Here is a 19,010-nt window from a genome sequence, read left to right as displayed (position 1 = left end):
AACATTATTTGGTTGAGTTCATTGTTTCCTATCAGTTAAATTACTTCACTAATGAATTATTAATTTACCATTTATTAATGATGGTTATTACAAAGTGTTGTCAATGTCAGTAAGTCAGTTTTAGCAAACAAACAAGTTTAATACATTCAGGTCATAATTGGCCATATTTGTTTCTTTTCTTCTTCATTTTTGGGAATTTTAATCAGATTTTCATCTATTTGCTGCCACTGATTATTTCCTGAGTGATAATCGGTCCTGTCAAAATGCAGAGAAATGCAGAGATTTGTACTTCAGTCTTCAAAATGTTCTGGATGGATGGGTCGGGGTGGAGGCGGTGGGCCGGACCTCAGTGTGTCTAAAGTCCTGGCTACGGCCCTGCTTCCAACTGCAGGTCCAGAAGTTTTCTCCCTCTCTCCTTTGATGTTTATCCAAAAACATTTGTATCATGAATCTGCGAAAGAAACTCACAACTGCAGGCAAGAAGAGAAGACAAGTCTAACAAATGTGAATTATTCATGCAGTTTATAGCTGTGCGCTTGTATACTGCTAATATAGTCGTGTTTGGTCTTTTGGTCATAATAGGAGATAAGAGAAAATAATGGGAATATTAAAATAATGTCACGAGAAACAAGAAAAGGAAGAAGAAGATCAGTAACCACGTCTGGATATTACAGAAACATGTCGTCTCCAGGAAAGCGAAGAAGAAACTGTGCGCGCAAAGGTGAATATTTTGCGCGTATTTCCGTGCAGACTTGTGCACACGCGGGGCATAAAGTTGTGACTGATGGTTATTTATTGTAACGCGGCTGGACGGTGAGATGTGCTGCACACCGCCGTCCTGTAAACAGAGAGCGGGCCAGCAGAGCTTTTTATGGAATACATGTAACCGTGCGGCGAGGTGACACCTCCTGATTTATGGCTGTATTTAGATAAGACGCGGCCCGTAAATGGTTTCTAAATAGCGTCAAGGTCATGTAATGTAATGGGATAATGTTTTTAGGCGATGGAGATAAGATGATATGTTTAGTGTGTGAGGAGCTGTGGGGAATTAATGCGCAGATAAAGGCGCTGCATGCGGGCCTTTTTTTGTGTGTGTGTGCTTCATACTGCTGAGGTATGATGACAACAGGCCGCGCGGACTGCGGGTCCCGAAATAATTCATCAGGCTTCATTTACACTTTCCAGAGCGCTCTGACATGTACCTGGTGTTTGTACTGGAAGAGGAGACTCTGATAATGTGGCTTACGCGTTTAAGAAAATATGAAAAATCTGAGACAATCTTGACAAGCATCAGCTGGAAAGACAAACAGTCAAATAATTTCATATTTCCAGAGGATATTTATAGCATGACGCACCACATTGAAGCAGGATGGAAGTTCAATTTGATACACTGTCATCTTTTCAATTTAAACAAACGTTTCCTTCCCTTATTTGTTCATCCTTTAAAAAATGAAAGCACACTAACTTAGACAATTTATCTAGAAATGTTAAGTTTTTTTAAAGGCAGGGGAATTAAATCTCAATACGCGCACCTTTATATTCAGATGTCTATGAGTGTTTACGCAAAAACACCTTTAATTCCATGTGCGCAACTGCAAAGAAATCCAGTGTAACGCCTGATTTAAATCCCTGCTGTCTTCACAAAGCTTGATTTCATACACGAGTTGACAAATTACGTAACACAAGTAATTATATTCGCCACTGAATTACAAAACTCACACCTCATAAACAGCCTTTAGTCAAAGAGGCGGTGCGTAAATTCTGTGCGTAAAACCTCCCCAAAACAAACACACAAAACAGAGTACACAAACTGACAAAAAAATATAATTTTTACTTAATGTATACCAGTTTTTCCGTCACATGTGCACGTCTGTCTGTGTTGTCAGCAACCAACTCCAACATATTGGCTCCGTGTGTAGCGCCGTGAGATTGCGGCACCATAGCGCATGTTATTCCAAACCTCTCCAGACACTCCTCCCATCCTGGGCGCTTTCCTCTATTGGCTGCCTCCTCTCCACGCTGACATCCAAATCATATAAACCTGGGGGCCTCACACCTTCATCGGGGTCAAATTTCTTGGGCAAAATCAGTGCAGAGTCTCCAGGAGAGAAAGAGGCACGAGTGGAGCCAGACAGCGCCGAGACTCGCTCCCTGGAATTATAAACGTTTTCGCGGCCTGTTTCACCTCGGCTGACGTCTCTCTCGGAATGGCGACGATGTAAAAGTTGGTGGTTTTGTTTGTCTTGACTCGGGAGGACACATGTTTAGGTCTTGAATGAGTTCTGTTGGCTGTCGATCCCCGAGCAGAGACCGTTGTGGGGCAGCAGCAGAGAGAGGCCGAGGGCGACGGACAACACGGCAGCGAGCACATTCGTCATCCCGCTCAACATGAACCTCATCGGGGGCTACCAGCATCACCACCACCTGATGCACGAACCCTTCCCGTTCGTCCAGCGGTGTCACCAGGACGCGCCCTACTTCCAGAGCTGGGTGGTGAACCACGGGGAGGTGCCCCCGGACTTCCAGATCCAGGCGCCGTACCCAGCCGCGGAGCTCGGGGCGCCCGTAGCGACGCACGACGCCCGACTTGAGGGGCTCCAGGCGGGGATGGGGAAGAGGAGGACGTCGGGGCCGAAGAAGGAGCGCCGGCGGACGGAGAGCATCAACACAGCTTTCGCCGAGCTGAGGGAGTGTATCCCCAACGTGCCCGCGGACACGAAACTGTCTAAAATTAAAACTTTACGCCTGGCGACCAGTTACATCGCCTACCTGATGGACGTCCTGGCCAAAGACTCCGGGGAGACGGAGGGCTTTAAGGCCGAGATTAAGAAATTTGAGAACCGGGATCTGAAAAGAAAACGGGAGCCGGTAAGTTCCGATTGTAGAAAACTTTGATTTTTACCAAAATACCTCCAACAGGAGAAGTTCAGGAGCTCGGTAGTTTCTTAACTTTACGAGTTTGGGGCCTGAAGAAATGGAAAGGCAATTTAAATATCGGTGTGCTTTTATTTTCCTGTTTTAATCCTAAAATTTAAAACAAAATCTAGTTTTAAAACGTGATTTTATGATTTTCTGTCTTCAGTTTTAAACATTATCTGAATTATTTATATAAAAAAAATAAAATCCAAATAAAATATTATAACATTTTATTTTGAGCCAATAAATTCAACTCGACTGCGGAATAAAAGTGCAGCATTTTATAATTATATTCACATTTTTGTGCGTTATGATCCAAAAAATCAACTCTGCGTCTCATTCAAATGTTTAACGGTAATAACCAGCTGGTAGATTTAGACTCTTATAACTTTAACTATATATAACTACTGACTGAAGTACAATTTCGAGGTACTTATACTTTATTGGTTATCTCCAATTTCTGTTGTTATATTGTTTAACTCCACTACATTTATTTTATAATAAGTTACTTTGCAGATTACATGCTGCATTAGAGCGTTTTGTTTTAGAGCAAATTTTATTTTAACATAAATTAAATTAATTTAGAGACAATCGGATTAAACAGCACACTGACCCCAGAGAAAATATATAGACATAAAGTAAAATATCTATTATCTACTTGTACTCTTGATACTTAAGTACATTTAATATCAGATACTTTAAGACTTTTATTCCTCTGACTGACTTTCACTTTCACCAAAGTAACATTTGACCACCACATCTTTACTTTTACTCAACTTGTGTTCACTTGTAACAACACTGTCCCTCTGACTGTGATGTAGAAGCACAACGGCGCCTTTTTAAAACATCTCCAACAACATAAAGACAATTATATGTTCATAAACATAAAATAAATCCTTTAATGTCATGGATCAGAATACAGCGAGATTAGAGGACAAATATAAAACTCACACTCAGTAGACAAACATTTAGTCAACAACATTACAGCCGAATTAAAGGTCGTAAACAGCAGAATACGAGAATAAAACTAATAATCTAAAATAGGAAATATAATAAATAAATGCAACGCAGTCTGCATTAAAATACACGTTTATTTATGTGTCACTGCATCAGAATAGTTGCAGATAAATGTAGTTGGCCTTTAAAACAACATTTCCTCACATATGTAACATGTTTTTGTCAAATAACAATTTAGTTGTTTATTATAAAATATGCATCATTATTTAATAATATATTTGGTGACGTAACGGCCTGTTTTGTTCCACATTTAGTTCATTACTTTGGTTAATGAAAGCCTGTGATGTCACGGCGGTGATTGCGTCACTGAAGCCTCAAATACAACACTTATTATTTTAATATTTTTTTTAGATCTGCAGATGTTTTGACTCAATTAGATCATCATTTATTGATTATTTATATCACGTATTATTTATTTACGTGTTTATTTCCCAGTTGAATAAACTCTGCAGCGCAGTGAGGCTCTCGGAGGAGATATAGACGTGATATTAACACGTCCTGTAGAGATGAAACGTGTTGAGTGACTGTCAGGTGGCGCTCTCTGTGTCTGCTGGTGATAACCTGGTGTTTTGGTGTCGCAGACTGACGGCCTGCAGGACTCTTTAGGAGCCGAGAAGAAGGTGAAGGGCCGGACCGGCTGGCCGCAGCAGGTCTGGGCTCTGGAGCTCAACCAGTGACCCTCCTCCACCTCCACCTCCTCCTCCTCCTCCTCCTCACAGACTCTGGATTGAAATCAGATAAAAAACCACTGACTGTCTGAACCTGAACGCACCACCGCTGTGCGCAGGCAACGATGCGCAAAAAGGAGCGAATTAAAGGACAACACGGACAAAAACAAACGGACGGACACTGATGATGATCTCCTCTCTCTCTCCTCGGTGTGTTATTTGTGGTATTTCTGCTTCTTCTTCTTTTTTTTTTTCTTTTTTTTGATGTTCCCACCCCTCCAGTACTGTAGACCAGATGTTGCCACGGTGTCATAAAACATCTGTCTGCCTTAAAACAAAAAAAAAAGAAAAAGTAGTGTTTTATCTGGCGGAGAGTTGGTTGTTTCCGCAGGAGAAAATAAATAAATTATAAAACAAACGAGCAGAAGAGTGGATGTTGTGATCTGAGAGGAACGACATGGCAAAAAAAACCAAATAAAGGGAATTATTTTTTACATGTTTTTCATTTTTACATCAGAGAAATGGGACGCAGCGGCTGAATTTGTGTTTTTTCTCTGGATTTTTTAAACCAAAATGCGGCACAGAAGATAATTTAAATATGATTCATCCGTGTAAATTATCCTAAATATTAGAAAATAAATCCGGCATACTTGTATTTTCCTCCCCGTGCTGTTAATTGGTTTAATTCCGCTGTGAAATTAAATAATGTCAGCATTAATTGTGATATATTCTGGCCTGAAAGACATCACACCTGCATGTTAAATCAAATAAATGTATTTTATTCCGAAATATTCATGAATCGGCGCGTGAACCGGTCGGTAATTGGCCTACAAGCGTTTTCCGATCACTGGATTCGGATTTCAACCAGACTCCTTTGACGTAAGAACGTAAATAAGATAAAATACTAAAAATATAAAACATCCCGAGCCCGAACAGAAACAGTCTTCAAGGGAAAGTTATCCTGTGTCATCCGGCTGAGTTCGGCTCAGTACAAACATGTAATTAGCACATTATTATCCCACCAGTGTTCCTGGACTGCGGCTGTCCTCTCCTGTGTAGAAACTGATTGAACCGACTGAATCTACCTCACTGTCGCTCTGAGAAGACGAACACAGACTGAATGTTGACGCACAGCTTCTCTCCGACGTGTAAACAAAGAAAAAACACTCATAAGGATTAAAAAAAAACTAAAGGTTTATTGTTGTGCGACACGTGGATGGATGTGAAGTTATATAAAAGTTCAGTAAATAAATGGATTATTTTATGACACTGCAGCTGAAGTGAAGGTGTGTTTTTCTTCGTATGTGACGTCTGTTTGTCTTTGATGGGGAATTAAAAGTTTATAGTGATGGGATGTAACTAAGTACTTTTGCTCAACTGTACTGTTGTGCAATCTTGAGGTATTTGTACTTTATTTGCAAAAAACAAAACAAAAAACAACTAAATCAATTAGTTATCAAAACACTTCGTGATATGAAATTATTTAATACCACTGATGGAATGTAACTTATTACATTTACTCAAGTAGTGTACTTAAGTACAACTTTGAGGTACTTGTAAATATTTGACTTTTTCTCTCATGCTTCACTCTCTATTTGATAACTTTAGTTACTTTTCAGATTACATGCTTCATCAGAGCCAAACAGTGCATTTTTTATTTAATTTATTTTATTGGTAATCAGATATTTAAAATAAAACTCAGTTGATAATCAGAAAAATCCTGAAATCCTTTTTAAATATGTATATAATTTACTTTTACATGCACAAATGATACTTAAGTGCATTTAATATCAGATACTTTCAGACTTTTACTCGAGTACTTTTCACACAGATGACTTTCACTTTCAAAGTGATATTTTAACAATATCTTTACTTTTACTTAACTTTTTTACAACACTGGCTTTTTCTTTCTTGCTTTTATTGGTGTCACCTGAACAAAAACATGAGATTTATAAGAAAACCAATCACAGAATAACATAATCATTAAAATAGGAGTTAAATCTGAATTAATTGAACTTAATCCCAGAATACTGTTTTCATCACAATTAACTCCACAGTCACAATTTTGATTATTTACTTTATTCATTATTATTATTATTATTATTTTAGATTATACATCTGAATTTCTGCCTTTCTTTAGTCCTGCCAGTTCTAATATTAAATTGAATAATTTAAATTGAATTATAACTTAAAATCAGTGTCAGAGCTGATATTTTTTTTATGTCGCTGCTCTCCCGGGTATTTTTCTTTTCTGAGAATTAATGCCTGGTTCACAAATAGGTCAGAAAACATTATATATCGCATTGTCATGTACCAATTAGTCATTCATGCAATATTTTATTCAATTAATCTAATAATTACAAAACTCTCCCTCTCACTGGCTTGAAGATGATCTGTGGTGATCTGCTCCACTGCTGTCGACTCTAATAACCTAAATACCTCGTCACAGTATTTGTAGGAAAAATATGCAGTTTGTTTTCAAAAATAAAGTTTCCTCCGGTGAATAAGTAGATTTACTCTGAGAAATGAACAGCAACAGTCCAACATTTTGTATTTCCATGTTGATGCTGACACCTGGTGGCCAAACGCTGTTACTGAAACAACACAGCATGAAGAAACTAGTCCTCACTGGAGCTGCAACAGTTAGTTGATTTAAAATAAATTAATTGCAAATGATTTTCATAATCCATTAATCGTTTTGCTCATTTTTCAGGCAAACATTTTCTGCTTCCGGCTTCTTAAATGTGAGAATTTGCTGCTTTTCTTTGTCATTCATGACGTTAAATGAGGAGTTTGGACTGTTTTTTTATTTTAAGGGAAGTAAAAATGCTCTTTAAAATATATCGGATCCCTTATTATTAATTATTGTTCATGATCTGGGCATGTCAGTCAATTAAGGGATCCTCGTCATTACAATACGACAGGTGTTTGCTTTCAGCCCTTCAAGGGAAAAAAGTTTGGGCATCCCTAACGTAGAAAGACAAATCCAACCCGGCTGACATTTTCTCTTCAACTTTAACTTCAAAACTTACACACATGATCTTCATGTGTTCATATATTCAGTGTGCAAACAGCTGAGAACAACCTGTGAATGAACAGAGACGAGACCGTTGCTTCTTCCTGTACAATACATTTATTATTAATATTATCCCATCATTAGGAGCAATAAGCAGCCATATTTAAATATGTTTTTTTTTTTCTAATACAACAATCAGGTTAATGTGGCCTGGCCTATGTGTTAATAAAGTCCGTTGTTTATCTACATGACACTAAGAAACCTACAAGCAAAACTGAAAATATAACAGACACTAAAAAAAAGACAGAAAAATAATAAAAAAATAACCCTGTCAGAAGAAGACAAACTCAGTGTGGTGGACAAACTTAAATACAGAGCGTGACAGAGGATGATAAAATCCTGACATGAAGTCCAAACTGTGTTTACGATCAACAACACAGAAGAGGAGCTGGAGAAGTTGTCTTTGACCTGCAGCAGTGCATCAACAATCGTGTGTATTAACTTTTCAGCAGTTTTGGATTCTTCGTATTAAATGTTTTATGTTGAGCTGCGATGGGAAGTGACCAGAAGCCACCAGCGATCCCAGCTGTGACCCAATCCAACAAGTAACGAGGATCTGACTGAGCAATTGATCGATGGCTTGAAACATCGATTAATAATTAAAACACAAACGTGTGAAAACACTTTTGTTGCCAAATTAGATTTGTGCTGAACTTTTCAGGGATGAACATGATTTCATGAGATCATTTCAAAATTGAATAAAAATGTAAAAAAAAGAAGAAGAGCTGCAACGATTGATTGATTAGTTTCTCAGTTATTTAAATAATCACTTACATTGTTTTTAGAGTCGATATTACCCGGCGATATTGGCCTCTCACAGACATATCGGCGTATACGTTTTCAGATACTGACTGGTATTAAACTTTGCTTTTTAGAGATTATAATGCAGAAAAAGATGCTTGAGGTGATCAATAGTTATTGAATTCCCAGTATAGCTTACGGTTTTAGCTAACCGATGATTGCTAAACTGTAAAATATCCCGTCCTCGTTACATATCTCGTTCACAAGTGTTTGATAACCACACGTGTATACCGATAAATCGATATCCACATTTTCTCTTTTGTAGTATGTGCCCCAAAAATCAAGAGGAAAAGGGTCAAAATTATCTGATTCCAGCTTCTTAAATGTGAATATGTTCTGGTTTCTTTCCTCCTCTCGACTGTTAACTGAATATCTTTGAGTTGTGGATAAAAACAAGACATTTGAAGATGTTATCTGGTGCTTTGGGAGACAGATTTCACCATTCTGGGACATTTTATAGACCAAACAACAAATCGATTAATTAAGAAAATAAGCATTAGTTGCAGCTCTAGTAGGAAAAAAAAGAAGAAAGTTTTTAAGATCTCAGACAACTTCTCCTGAACTTGTGTTTTTGGCAGGCTGATGTCGAGGGAGGGCATGAAAAGAAACATTGAATTTGTTTTCTGTTGAGTCAATCAACATTTGAGACGTCGTCCACTATCAACACTGCTCTTAAATATTAAAAAGACGCTAATAATTACTCTTACATTCCTATCACACACTCTCAAACACACGCTCCACTTCGAGGTGGAAAAATCAAAATCAAATACGCTGACAGACGCAACTTTATACAACTTAAGGCTGAACTAAAGAGAAGAAATGAAGGAACAAACAATAAAAAATCAGCTCCCACCACCTGCGACGCACAGAGGAAATAAATCAGTGTGTTTTCAGCCCAGTCACCAGGATGAAATGTTGGCAGGTAACGTTTCTGTGAACCACACATACGTTCAAATTTGAATGCGTCACACGCTACGTATTGAGTGGACAGTGTTGGAGTTGCTGGCTTGAAGGTTGGTCAACCTGTGACCCCAGTTCAAGTCTCGCGTTTCAACATCTGTAAGCGTGAAACCACTGGATATTTTCAAGGAGACGTCAGGACGGTTTCCAGCCGTGATGGTGAAGCCCAGTCGACATAATAAAATGTTGGCGCTGGCATTTGCTTGAGCATTGTTGGCCTTCCAACATTTTTAACGTGAGCGTGAAACCACTGGATATTTTTGATGAGGGACCGAGACGATTCAACAGGTGACGTGACGAGATATTTTTAAGGAGACTATGCCTCGAGGCAGCCAATCACCAGCACTGTTCGATCTTGGAACAAGCATGCTGCATGCTTATTGGCTCACTGACACTGATGAGATTATCTCCTTAGGTATTGAAATTTGGGATCGAATGACAAGACATGTTTCGATTCTTGACAGTATCGAGGCAATTTGGTCGGTGCCATCAAGATATTTGTGGCAATGAGCCTGGGATATTTTTGAGGACAGGCTGGGACATTTCCAGCTTTGTTTGTCACGATAAAAAAGGGATATTTTGGACCTCGAGACGTCTCCAGACGCGTTTGTGGCACAAGACGAGGTATTTTAAGCCAAAACACGATGTTTTGGAAACCACAACCACGTGGTTTTTGTGTCTAAAAAAAGAAACGTGACGTTGTAACTTATCTGTGGTTTTGCAGAAACGTACTTTGCCAATTCTGGCGGTTGGGTCGGCGTGTTCATAAGTACATAAAACAGCTATTAAGAAGGTGAAGAGCGGGTCACAACCAGATGCTACATCATTCACCACCATCCGTCCATAAACGCATCACTTCCAGTTGGAAAAGGGCGGCTAAAAGATTAAAGATCAGGACTCAGATCAGCTCCTTTTTTATGTATTTTAGATATTATTGAAAATTCAGGTTCTTATGTGATTTTGTGCCACTAAAGGAGTAAACTGACCCCGAGTCCTGAGGTGTTCGGCGCCCTTTTCCAATGATCCATTCACTCACAATAAAAAACAAACTCTTCGTTCAGTTCCAGCACTTTTCTCTGTTTGGCACAAGCATCCTTCGTGGTGAACGTGTTAACAGTCAAATCGGCAAAGAAAAAAATACCCCAAATTACCAAGAAGTGTTTTGTTTTTCACTCTTAAGGCAGCTATATTGTACATTGCATTCAACCAAGTTACGTAAGATCGGACGCTGTTCTTTTGTACATATTGACAGGTTACATTACAGCATGACGACGTGAAACCCTGCGGACTGAGTCCTGGTCCTCGACAGTCTTTAGGGACCGGGCTTTAGCGGAGCAGAGGAGGAGGGGGTGAACCGGAGGAGAATCAACCATCGTGGCGACGTGTGAAGAGGACAGAATGAGCAAAAGTGAACTCATCCCGGCCTCAGTTCTTCTCCATTTGTCCTCAGAGGACAACAAGAGTCTGTGTTCTGGATTGGGACGGTGACGGGGGAGCAGGAGCTTGTTTGCGGTGTCCAGGTTTTGTCGCTGTGGTTGTTGGTGACTGTTGGAGCTTCAGTGGTTGATGTCGGGGAGTTTAGTCCAGCGGTTTGCCGCCGTCGCCTTTCTGGTCCAAGCGGCTCTTGCTGCTCTTCACCATGTAAATAAAGTAGGTCAGCGTCTCCTTCTCGTTCACCGGGATATTCCTGAAGTGACGACTCACCGTCTGCAGGAGGAGGAAGGACAAGAGGTTAGAAGGAAAACTCAGCGTGCATATCTCATATAGATCTACGCAGCATTCAGGAATTAACAGGTGTATGAGCCCCATTTCCTGGTAGTCAATTTAAGAAGTCAGTATTATTCAACATTGGTTCTGCATGGCAATAAACATGGTGAACACGCTTTTAACTTTGTAGGCTGTGCTACAACACGTCGGGCCCAGACAAACCAAATCGACATCAAAGAACAAGCAGCAACAAAAGCTGACTGTTGCTTCACCTCACGTCGTCTGTGTCTGGACCAAAAAGCTGCACTCAAACACACCACAACAGCCAACTGCCTCCTGTGTTCTCTGCCTTGTGTTCAACATTCAAAAAGAGGAACTGGAAGACTCGAGAGTAACGAGTATCATGCAAACCACTGCCATGATAATGCAGCATTTGCCAACCATTTTCATACGGCTCTCGCTAATTTAGCCCCTTTTAAATCAAGAATATGTACAATTTAATGTTGCTAATGGCAAAAATAAGGAGAAATCGTGCTCAGAATCCATGCTTTTTTTTTCCTGATTGCCAGTGCTCATCATAATTTCCCAGAGCCTGATGCAACATCTCCAAATGACTTATTTTGTCCAGCCAACAGTCCAAAACTTAAGACTCCTCATCTACTGTCAGAAATGACAAAGAAAAGCAGCAAATCATCACGTTTAAGAAGCTGGAAAAGAACTGGAAAATGACTGAAACTATAAATCAATTATCAAAATAAATGTATTTTATTTCGACTAATCAATTCATTGACTAACCGTTGCAGCTTCCCAATAATCCAAATCCGCTGCTAACTGACTTGTAAGACAAATGTAGTGGAGTAAAAAACCTCAAGAGATGTTTTTTTTTTTTTACTGGAAACAGCCTCTGGTCCTCCTGAACGGGGCTGAACTGGAACAGCTGTAACTGGTTTTGGCTGTTGACTGGTGCTTTATTAATGATGTGGGAGGCTCATTAATAAGAGGGCCTGAACCTGACTTACAGCCGGGGGAAACATTCAACTTACAGCCAAGTTTCATTCATTCATTCATTCATTCATTCATTCGGTCCTACTGCCCGACAGCCGAGTCACATCCGACTCCGCCCCGCCGCCACATACAGGAGGTATTTGTCAGGACGACGGCCGAGCCAGCTGCATCAAGTCCACCTGTCAATTTGGCAAATTAGTCTAACAATCTCTCCATGACCAATTACTGAGGAATACGACCTGCGACACTACGTATATCACAGTAAATGAGTATTATGGAGCCGAGAGTTGAGAAGAAAGAGGCCTAATGAGGGCAGCCAGCAGCCTTCAGTGTTACACAATATGAACTAGACGGGTTATTAATCCACAGAAATCCATAAAAAGAGGAATCAAAGAGAAAAATAACCACAGCTTCTGCTTGAGAAGTTGTCAAAGTAAGTTTCTGTTGCTCCAAAAAGGACTGATGAAGTTTTTATAAACTGATGCTCACCAGAGAGGCTGCAAATAAATTGATTTTTGTGTGTCTGTTAGCAGATGCCCAGCTGAACTGTGTGCATTACAACATGCTGCAGCATGAGTAACAACATCCCATGCTGTTGCTGTGGTTACCATCACAGCCTGGCCACTCAGCATGAGATCCGACAAAAAATACGACACGCTCAAATCCGCAAGGACTCCCTGATAATGCTACGCTGCTCGTTAGCTGTCAGCAGCTGGTGGGCAGCAGAGACCTGCGGTGTGTTTGGCTAATAGAGCTAACAGCTAAGCACACAACAGGACTGACAGCTTCTGTTCAGAGGGACATGAAGCCTCGAACACAACACGTTTACAGCAAAATGGTGTGTGCTTCAATCAGGGTTTCTACATTTGCCTCATGATAGCATGATGACGGTTTTGTTCGGGTTAAAGGCCAAATGTCCAAGATTAATGTCCTTTAAATGTCCAACCAACAGTCCAAAACAAAAGCAGTAAATCCTGATGTCAGGGGAGCGAAAACCAGCAAGTGTCTGAACTTGTGGCTTGATAAACAACAACCAAACAATTAACAAAAAGGTACAATTTACCCTCATGTGACACTGCATCCATTCAATCAACAACTCAGAAGTAGCAGCAGGTTAAGTTTTGTCTCTCTTTCTACATCTATTTTGTTCTCCTCTCATCCTCTTGGTCACTCACACCAGAAAACATTGCTTTTAAAATACATATATGCGGGTAAACTAAGCCGTACACAACTAATAAAACCTGAGATGTGTGCTTGACATTCAGCAAACCCATCCCCGATCATCTGTGGGCCATCAAAGAGCTTCTACCCTAACAACAGGTACTCTTTGAGGACCAGGCAGTATGCCAGAAAACAATAATTTAGACATATGGTTAGGCTTCAGAGTTTCAATGCTGAACAAAATGGAAGGAGAACGCAACATGCACAGTACAAAGTACAAGACATCCATCACGCAGTGGACGACGTCTCCACATTGATTCAGTTGTTACCTCTGCCAGCTGGGCCTTGTTGAGTCCAGGTCTGGTCTGCAGCTTGTAGTGTCGCTTGTAGCGTCTCAACGTGTTCACCTGCAGCTGGAACAGATCGACCTGAACACACAACAGACACAAAGACGCAGTCGGAGAGTGAATTATGAGATATGTAACTTTTCATCCCGCCTCCATCTTGGACACATTTCAATGACTTGCTGCAGATTCTCAGAGGATTTCTCTGTGGAGAAATTGGGTCATCGCAGCAATAAAAACTAAAAAGCACAACCAAGTAGAGGAAAAACATGTTTTTTTTCTTAAAAAGAGCAATAACAATGATAATATTTTTCCAGTACTTGTAATAGTAGTTATGTAAGCACTTTCTTACAACAATCCCACCACGAGTTGATGTTTGTAAAGCGTCCTAGTTTCTGTCACCATGTTCACTTTTGTTCCTTTGCAAAAAATAATCTGTTGTGCTTGAAATACAATTTCTGTGTTAAACATTTCGGGCGACATTACCTCCGGCACCTCCACATCATGATCGGGGGACTCTCCTCCATCGTCACTGGTCTTCCTCTTCCTCTTGTTGCGGACGCTCTGGATGAAGTTCTTGTGGAAGTCGCAGATGTATAAGTGCCGTACCTACAAAGAGATTAACGAGTATTAAAGGAGGAGTCCACCATGTACAAAAACCTCAGTTTAGTTTAGATGCGACACAGAATCACTTGCAGACAAGTAGGGCTAAAAATAACATCTTCATTGTCGATTAATTTCTCAAGTAATCGATTACTTGTTTGGTCTATAAATGTTAGAAAAAGTTCAAGATGGCGCCCTCAAATGTTTTGTTTTGTCCACAACCTAAAGACATTCAGTTTGTCATAGATGAGGAAAGAAACCAGAAAATATTCACATTTAAGAAGCTGGAATCAGAGAATTTTGACTTTTCTTTTAAAATGAACAATCTGATTAATCTATAATCAAAATACTTAATTAAATATTTAGCAACTAATCCATAAATCTGTGCAACTTTACAAACAAGGATGTTCTAAAGTCTTCAGTTCTGGTCTCAGTATGATAGCAGTGTTTTGGTACCGGTGCCAAAACAAAACTTTATTTAGTTTTTCCTTGAACAAACTTCATTAATGTTAAAACTCAGATGTATAATCAAACTCAGCAGTGTTAGATGTTGTGTTAACACTCGCAGCTCAACATGAACGTTAACAAGATAAACTTGTTTACAACTGGCACAGCTATGACTTAAAAAACAGGAAGTATCTAGTCAGAGTTGTTGCACACAAGACCTCAGCGTTTGTTTCTGGTAAACGATGCTACAGACACGCACCACATTCTGCTCATAACTAAAAAATAGTACTGACATTCGATTCCCTGCCAACCTACAGGTAGTCTATAGTCAGTTATTTAGATTAATTCTGTCCTCCTGCGAACTCGTGTGCATTCACTCCTCTAAACCACAACAAGAACATGTGAGTCGACACGAGTCCCAGCAGAACCACACTAAAGACCGCCGAGCTCGTTCCCACGGCTGTACCGCTTCAGCGACAGGGCATAAAGCTTTCTACCAACCTCAGAGCAGATAAAAGCAGCTTACAGCAACAGCAACACTTTCATTAAACATCCATCCAGTCAGGGACGGCTCTGCTGTGTTACACAACTTGGAAAATAAATAAAAGATATTAAATCTACATTTGGATGTCGGGGAGCCCGGGGCAACGTTGAGCTGAAGACCCCTACCGACAGACCCCCTGGTTCTTCCAACTCTTTGTGCATTGTGTACGCATCCCGTCGCCTTTAAGCACTCATCAGGTACAGAGCACACAGCAGATTACACACAGCAGGAAGACAGCCCTGCCCCCAGGTCTGTTGAGACGCTGTGGTGAGTTAATTAAAGGCGAATTTAGTCCAGAAAACACAACACGAATAAATAAATAAGCATGTTAAATCTACATTTGGATGTTTTGATGTTGGTAAGCTCGTCTTTCATACTATTCTGAATGTGTTTTCTGGTTGGATGTGTATATTTGTATGAAGGCCCGTCTAAGAACAGGCATTAAAACAAGCTTAGGTCATTAATACTGTGACTAAGGTTGCAGCGGTTTACTAGTTTTAAGGTGTACTGTGTTATGAAAATTGCTTGTTATTAACCGTGTACATCTGTTCACCTACGTTATTGAGTTCTGACCTTCTAGTGTTGTTGTTGATATGTCAACTTTATATCAAGTTTCATGTCTGTCAGAACATAATATTGTGTGAAGTCATAAGAGCCCAACTGATACATCGCTAGGCCGATATTGGCCTGTCACAGATATAATCAGTAGGACATCGATTTTGACCAAAATTAACTTTATTTAAGAGATGATAATGCAGAAAAGATGCTCGGGGTAATTTGTAACTATTTGATTCTAAGTGGCATTTACCGTTTCAATGCACGGATGTCATTTCAGACGATAAAATGTATTGTTAAACTGTAAGAAATATCCTGCCTCCGTTACATATCTCAGTCACAAGTGTTTGATGATGTTTGCGGGATTAACTCAACTGGCACTGGCCCCAAAACTCAAGTAGCAGTTTGACCCCAGAAATAAGAATAAAGTGGTTTTTAACATTATTTTTGGGGACTAAAAATATTCACAAAATACAATTTCAGCTTTGTCACAGAATCAAGTGAAACACTAAAATATCCCTCATTAATTTTGAGTAGTGTAACGTACTTCAGATGTGTATCAGTCCTAGATAACTTTACTATAATTCAAATAACCACCCAGAGGGACTCTCGGGACTTGTGAGGCCCTTGGGGGGTCTGGGGCCTTTGGCTAGTTAACTTAAATGTCTCTGTCCCAGTTGTCCAGTTCAACAAGTTTCCCTCGTTATGTTCTTGTAAGACACATAAAACACGTGTTGGCCTGACAGTGCAAGTTAACACACCTTTAATTTAAAAACAGTGACCCTGAGGACAGAAATGAGGAGAAAACTAAGAAAAATCACCACGAGGATAATGGCTCCAATGCGGTGTTGTGGTAACTTTAAGCTAACGTGTGTGTAATGTGAAGTATTTCGACCAACGTTTAGCTGCTGGTAGTTTGAAATGAGGCCGTTTCTGAGGACTGAGGTTAAAGAAAACACGGTTAGCTTCCCTGGCAACAGCCATTTTATGAAGAGCAGCGGCGGCGGAGGCGTGTTGGAGGAAACTGTTGCTGGAAGTTGATGTTGTCCTGCACGTCGTCCACGTAGCTAGCTAACACAGCTAACGTTAGCCGGACATTTAAACCGGCTGAGAACAGATCCAGCTACAGACACCACCTCCAATCACGGCTACTGTAACACCAACAACGAGAGGAAGATTTGAATCCGCTCTTTTGTTTATTCACGTTAACTGACGCCGACAAGCTAACTCGCGTTAGCTAGCTGACAGCTGTGGAGTCTGAAGTTTCCCCCCAGAGCTAACTTTCAGCGATCGTCTTCCCACTCACAGTCACAGATGTACGAGTCAAAACAGAGCACGAGTGTCTTGTAATGTTACTCACACTCTTGTCGATGTCCAGTTTGAGTTTCTTCTGAGATATGCTCTTCTGGATCCTCTTGCTGAAGGAGGCGTTTCCAGCTGACCGGCCGCAGCGCTCTCCGTCCTCGATCAGACAGCAGCTCTGCCCGTAAAACGGCGGAGCAGGCGGTCCATCGTGGCTGTCCTCCTCTGTGCTGAACCCATTCATTCTGACCGACTGTGATGCTCTTTGTGTGGCGATCAAAACAATAAAATAATCAGCAAAAAGCCCAGCGTTATGCTAGCTGTGAAGTCTCTTGTTCACGCGTTGCCCTTTTGTGAAAGACAATCCGGTAGCGTTAGCTAGCTTACCTAGCTCGGCTAAGTGGCTAGTTCGCGAGCTAACAGCCGTTGCGGTTTTATCCCGGCTCCGGCGACTTACTTCGAAACGTGACAGCCTCTGCTAACAGACATATTCCCACCGACCTCCGGTAGATTCACACCGCAAAACAGCTGCTGCTAACGTCAACTAGCTCCGCCGCTAGCAGAACCGCAAGGTGGCTGAGCTGCCGCTAACGTACAAATTCCTATGGTGAGACCGCCGCTGTTCGTCCCCGCAACACACCGCTACGTTTCAGCAAGACTCGCGTATGACAACAAACTCATACGATACCGAGTTAAAGGGCGACAACCGGCAACAACGGATGACACAACTTTGGAGAAATCTCGTCTTTAACCAGCCTGCACCTCAACAATCGCGGCACTCTTTCAGAACACCTCGTACAATGGACATGCTCCGTGTCTTTGGCGGAAGTTCCCCGTCCTGGACGCCGATTGGCCGATTTCGCAGGAGGGCGGGATTAGCGTACAAACACGGGCACCCCATTGGCTGTGAGGAACATCAGTCTTCTAACGGCTCTTCCTGCATCACTCGGTGTCATGTTTTGTACTATGAATAGGAGTTAAAGGTGGCGTCGCCCTCAGTTGAACTACACAACAGAAACTATAAATAGTACATGTTTATCATCCTCCATGAGGAAAACGTTACAGCGACTTTTATCAGCTCGACGTCTCGCTAGATTAATCTTTAATGGACGCGGACGGACGAGAAATCCACATTTACAGACGCTGTACCGTGATGTCGGCTCCCTGGGACAGGCTGGTGAGACAGAGACATTATTAATATGCGGCCTGTTGTTACAGTTGAATGTTCACAACTATAAGACTCCTCGGTGATCTGGGTTATTTCCCTCTGATGGACACAAGTCCACATGAACGAGCACAGATCTGTTGACATCAACACGGTGTGATTCCTGTTTTGACCACAAGGGGGAGACAGAGGTCAACAGATGGATCCAACTCAGGAGGGCTGACACTGACATTCCTTCACATACCGTCACTGTTACCTGTTCAGGTGCTTTGTTTTCCAACTGTTCACACGTATTTTAACTATAACTGAGATTTAAAGGGGGGATTCACGCACTTTTGTGAAGCTGGAGGGTTTGAGAGAGTCAGATAAAGAGAGCAGCTGAGAATGAGACTGACTTTTTGTCAGTCAAGTTTCAAAAACACCGGATCCTACAAGTGCCAACCAATAAAAAACACGCCACTGACAATATCGTCAGGGTTATTTTCATAGACTACAACTTATACAACTGTTTCTTTAGATTGAGTGGCATTTCCACAACAATTACCCTGAAATTCGTATGTAAAATCGGTTGAGTGTCCCTTTAATTGTAAGAATCTTAAAAATAAAACACATACAAAGACATACTCTTTCAGACATGGTAAAATCAAGCCAATTTGACACCTCTAGGGGAGGAAGTAGATCCTTTACCAATGTAAAAGTAGCAGTAACATATTATAAAAGGTGCAAACATTTTATTAGT

At 40.8% G+C, this 19,010-nt stretch overlaps 2 protein-coding genes across 2 annotated transcripts; one reads left to right on the top strand and one right to left on the bottom strand.

Annotated features, from left to right (window-relative positions):
* Nucleotides 1–1,995: 1,995 nt before the first annotated feature.
* Nucleotides 1,996–5,857, top strand: LOC311269148 (heart- and neural crest derivatives-expressed protein 1-like). Its single transcript, XM_084373172.1, has 2 exons — nucleotides 1,996–2,868; nucleotides 4,515–5,857. The coding sequence occupies exons 1-2, from the start codon at nucleotides 2,389–2,391 to the stop codon at nucleotides 4,608–4,610; spliced, it is 576 nt and encodes a 191-aa protein (XP_084229298.1). The 5' UTR covers nucleotides 1,996–2,388; the 3' UTR covers nucleotides 4,611–5,857.
* A 1,858-nt stretch (nucleotides 5,858–7,715) lies between these two features.
* sap30l (sap30-like) lies at nucleotides 7,716–17,934 on the bottom strand. Its single transcript, XM_084374352.1, has 4 exons — nucleotides 17,165–17,934; nucleotides 14,142–14,264; nucleotides 13,641–13,739; nucleotides 7,716–11,145 (listed from the first exon to the last, which is right to left on the bottom strand). The coding sequence occupies exons 1-4, from the start codon at nucleotides 17,348–17,350 to the stop codon at nucleotides 11,017–11,019; spliced, it is 537 nt and encodes a 178-aa protein (XP_084230478.1). The 5' UTR covers nucleotides 17,351–17,934; the 3' UTR covers nucleotides 7,716–11,016.
* Between the last annotated feature and the right edge of the window lie 1,076 nt (nucleotides 17,935–19,010).

This window comes from Pagrus pagrus (assembly GCF_965226575.1).
Source record: "Pagrus pagrus genome assembly, chromosome: 14".
NCBI lineage: Eukaryota > Metazoa > Chordata > Actinopteri > Spariformes > Sparidae > Pagrus > Pagrus pagrus.
Note: the sequence above shows the minus strand (reverse complement) of the source record. Positions and strands in the feature narration are given on the sequence as shown.

Coding starts and splice junctions, on each gene's coding strand:
- LOC311269148 (XM_084373172.1), top strand. CDS start 2,389: ATGAACCTCATCGGGGGCTACCAGCATCACCACCACCTGATGCACGAA. Junction 2,869..4,514: donor TGAAAAGAAAACGGGAGCCG/GTAAGTTCCGAT, acceptor TTGGTGTCGCAG/ACTGACGGCCTGCAGGACTC.
- sap30l (XM_084374352.1), bottom strand. CDS start 17,350: ATGAATGGGTTCAGCACAGAGGAGGACAGCCACGATGGACCGCCTGCT. Junction 14,265..17,164: donor AACTGGACATCGACAAGAGT/GTGAGTAACATT, acceptor ATCTCTTTGTAG/GTACGGCACTTATACATCTG. Junction 11,146..13,640: donor ACAAGGCCCAGCTGGCAGAG/GTAACAACTGAA, acceptor CTCCTCCTGCAG/ACGGTGAGTCGTCACTTCAG.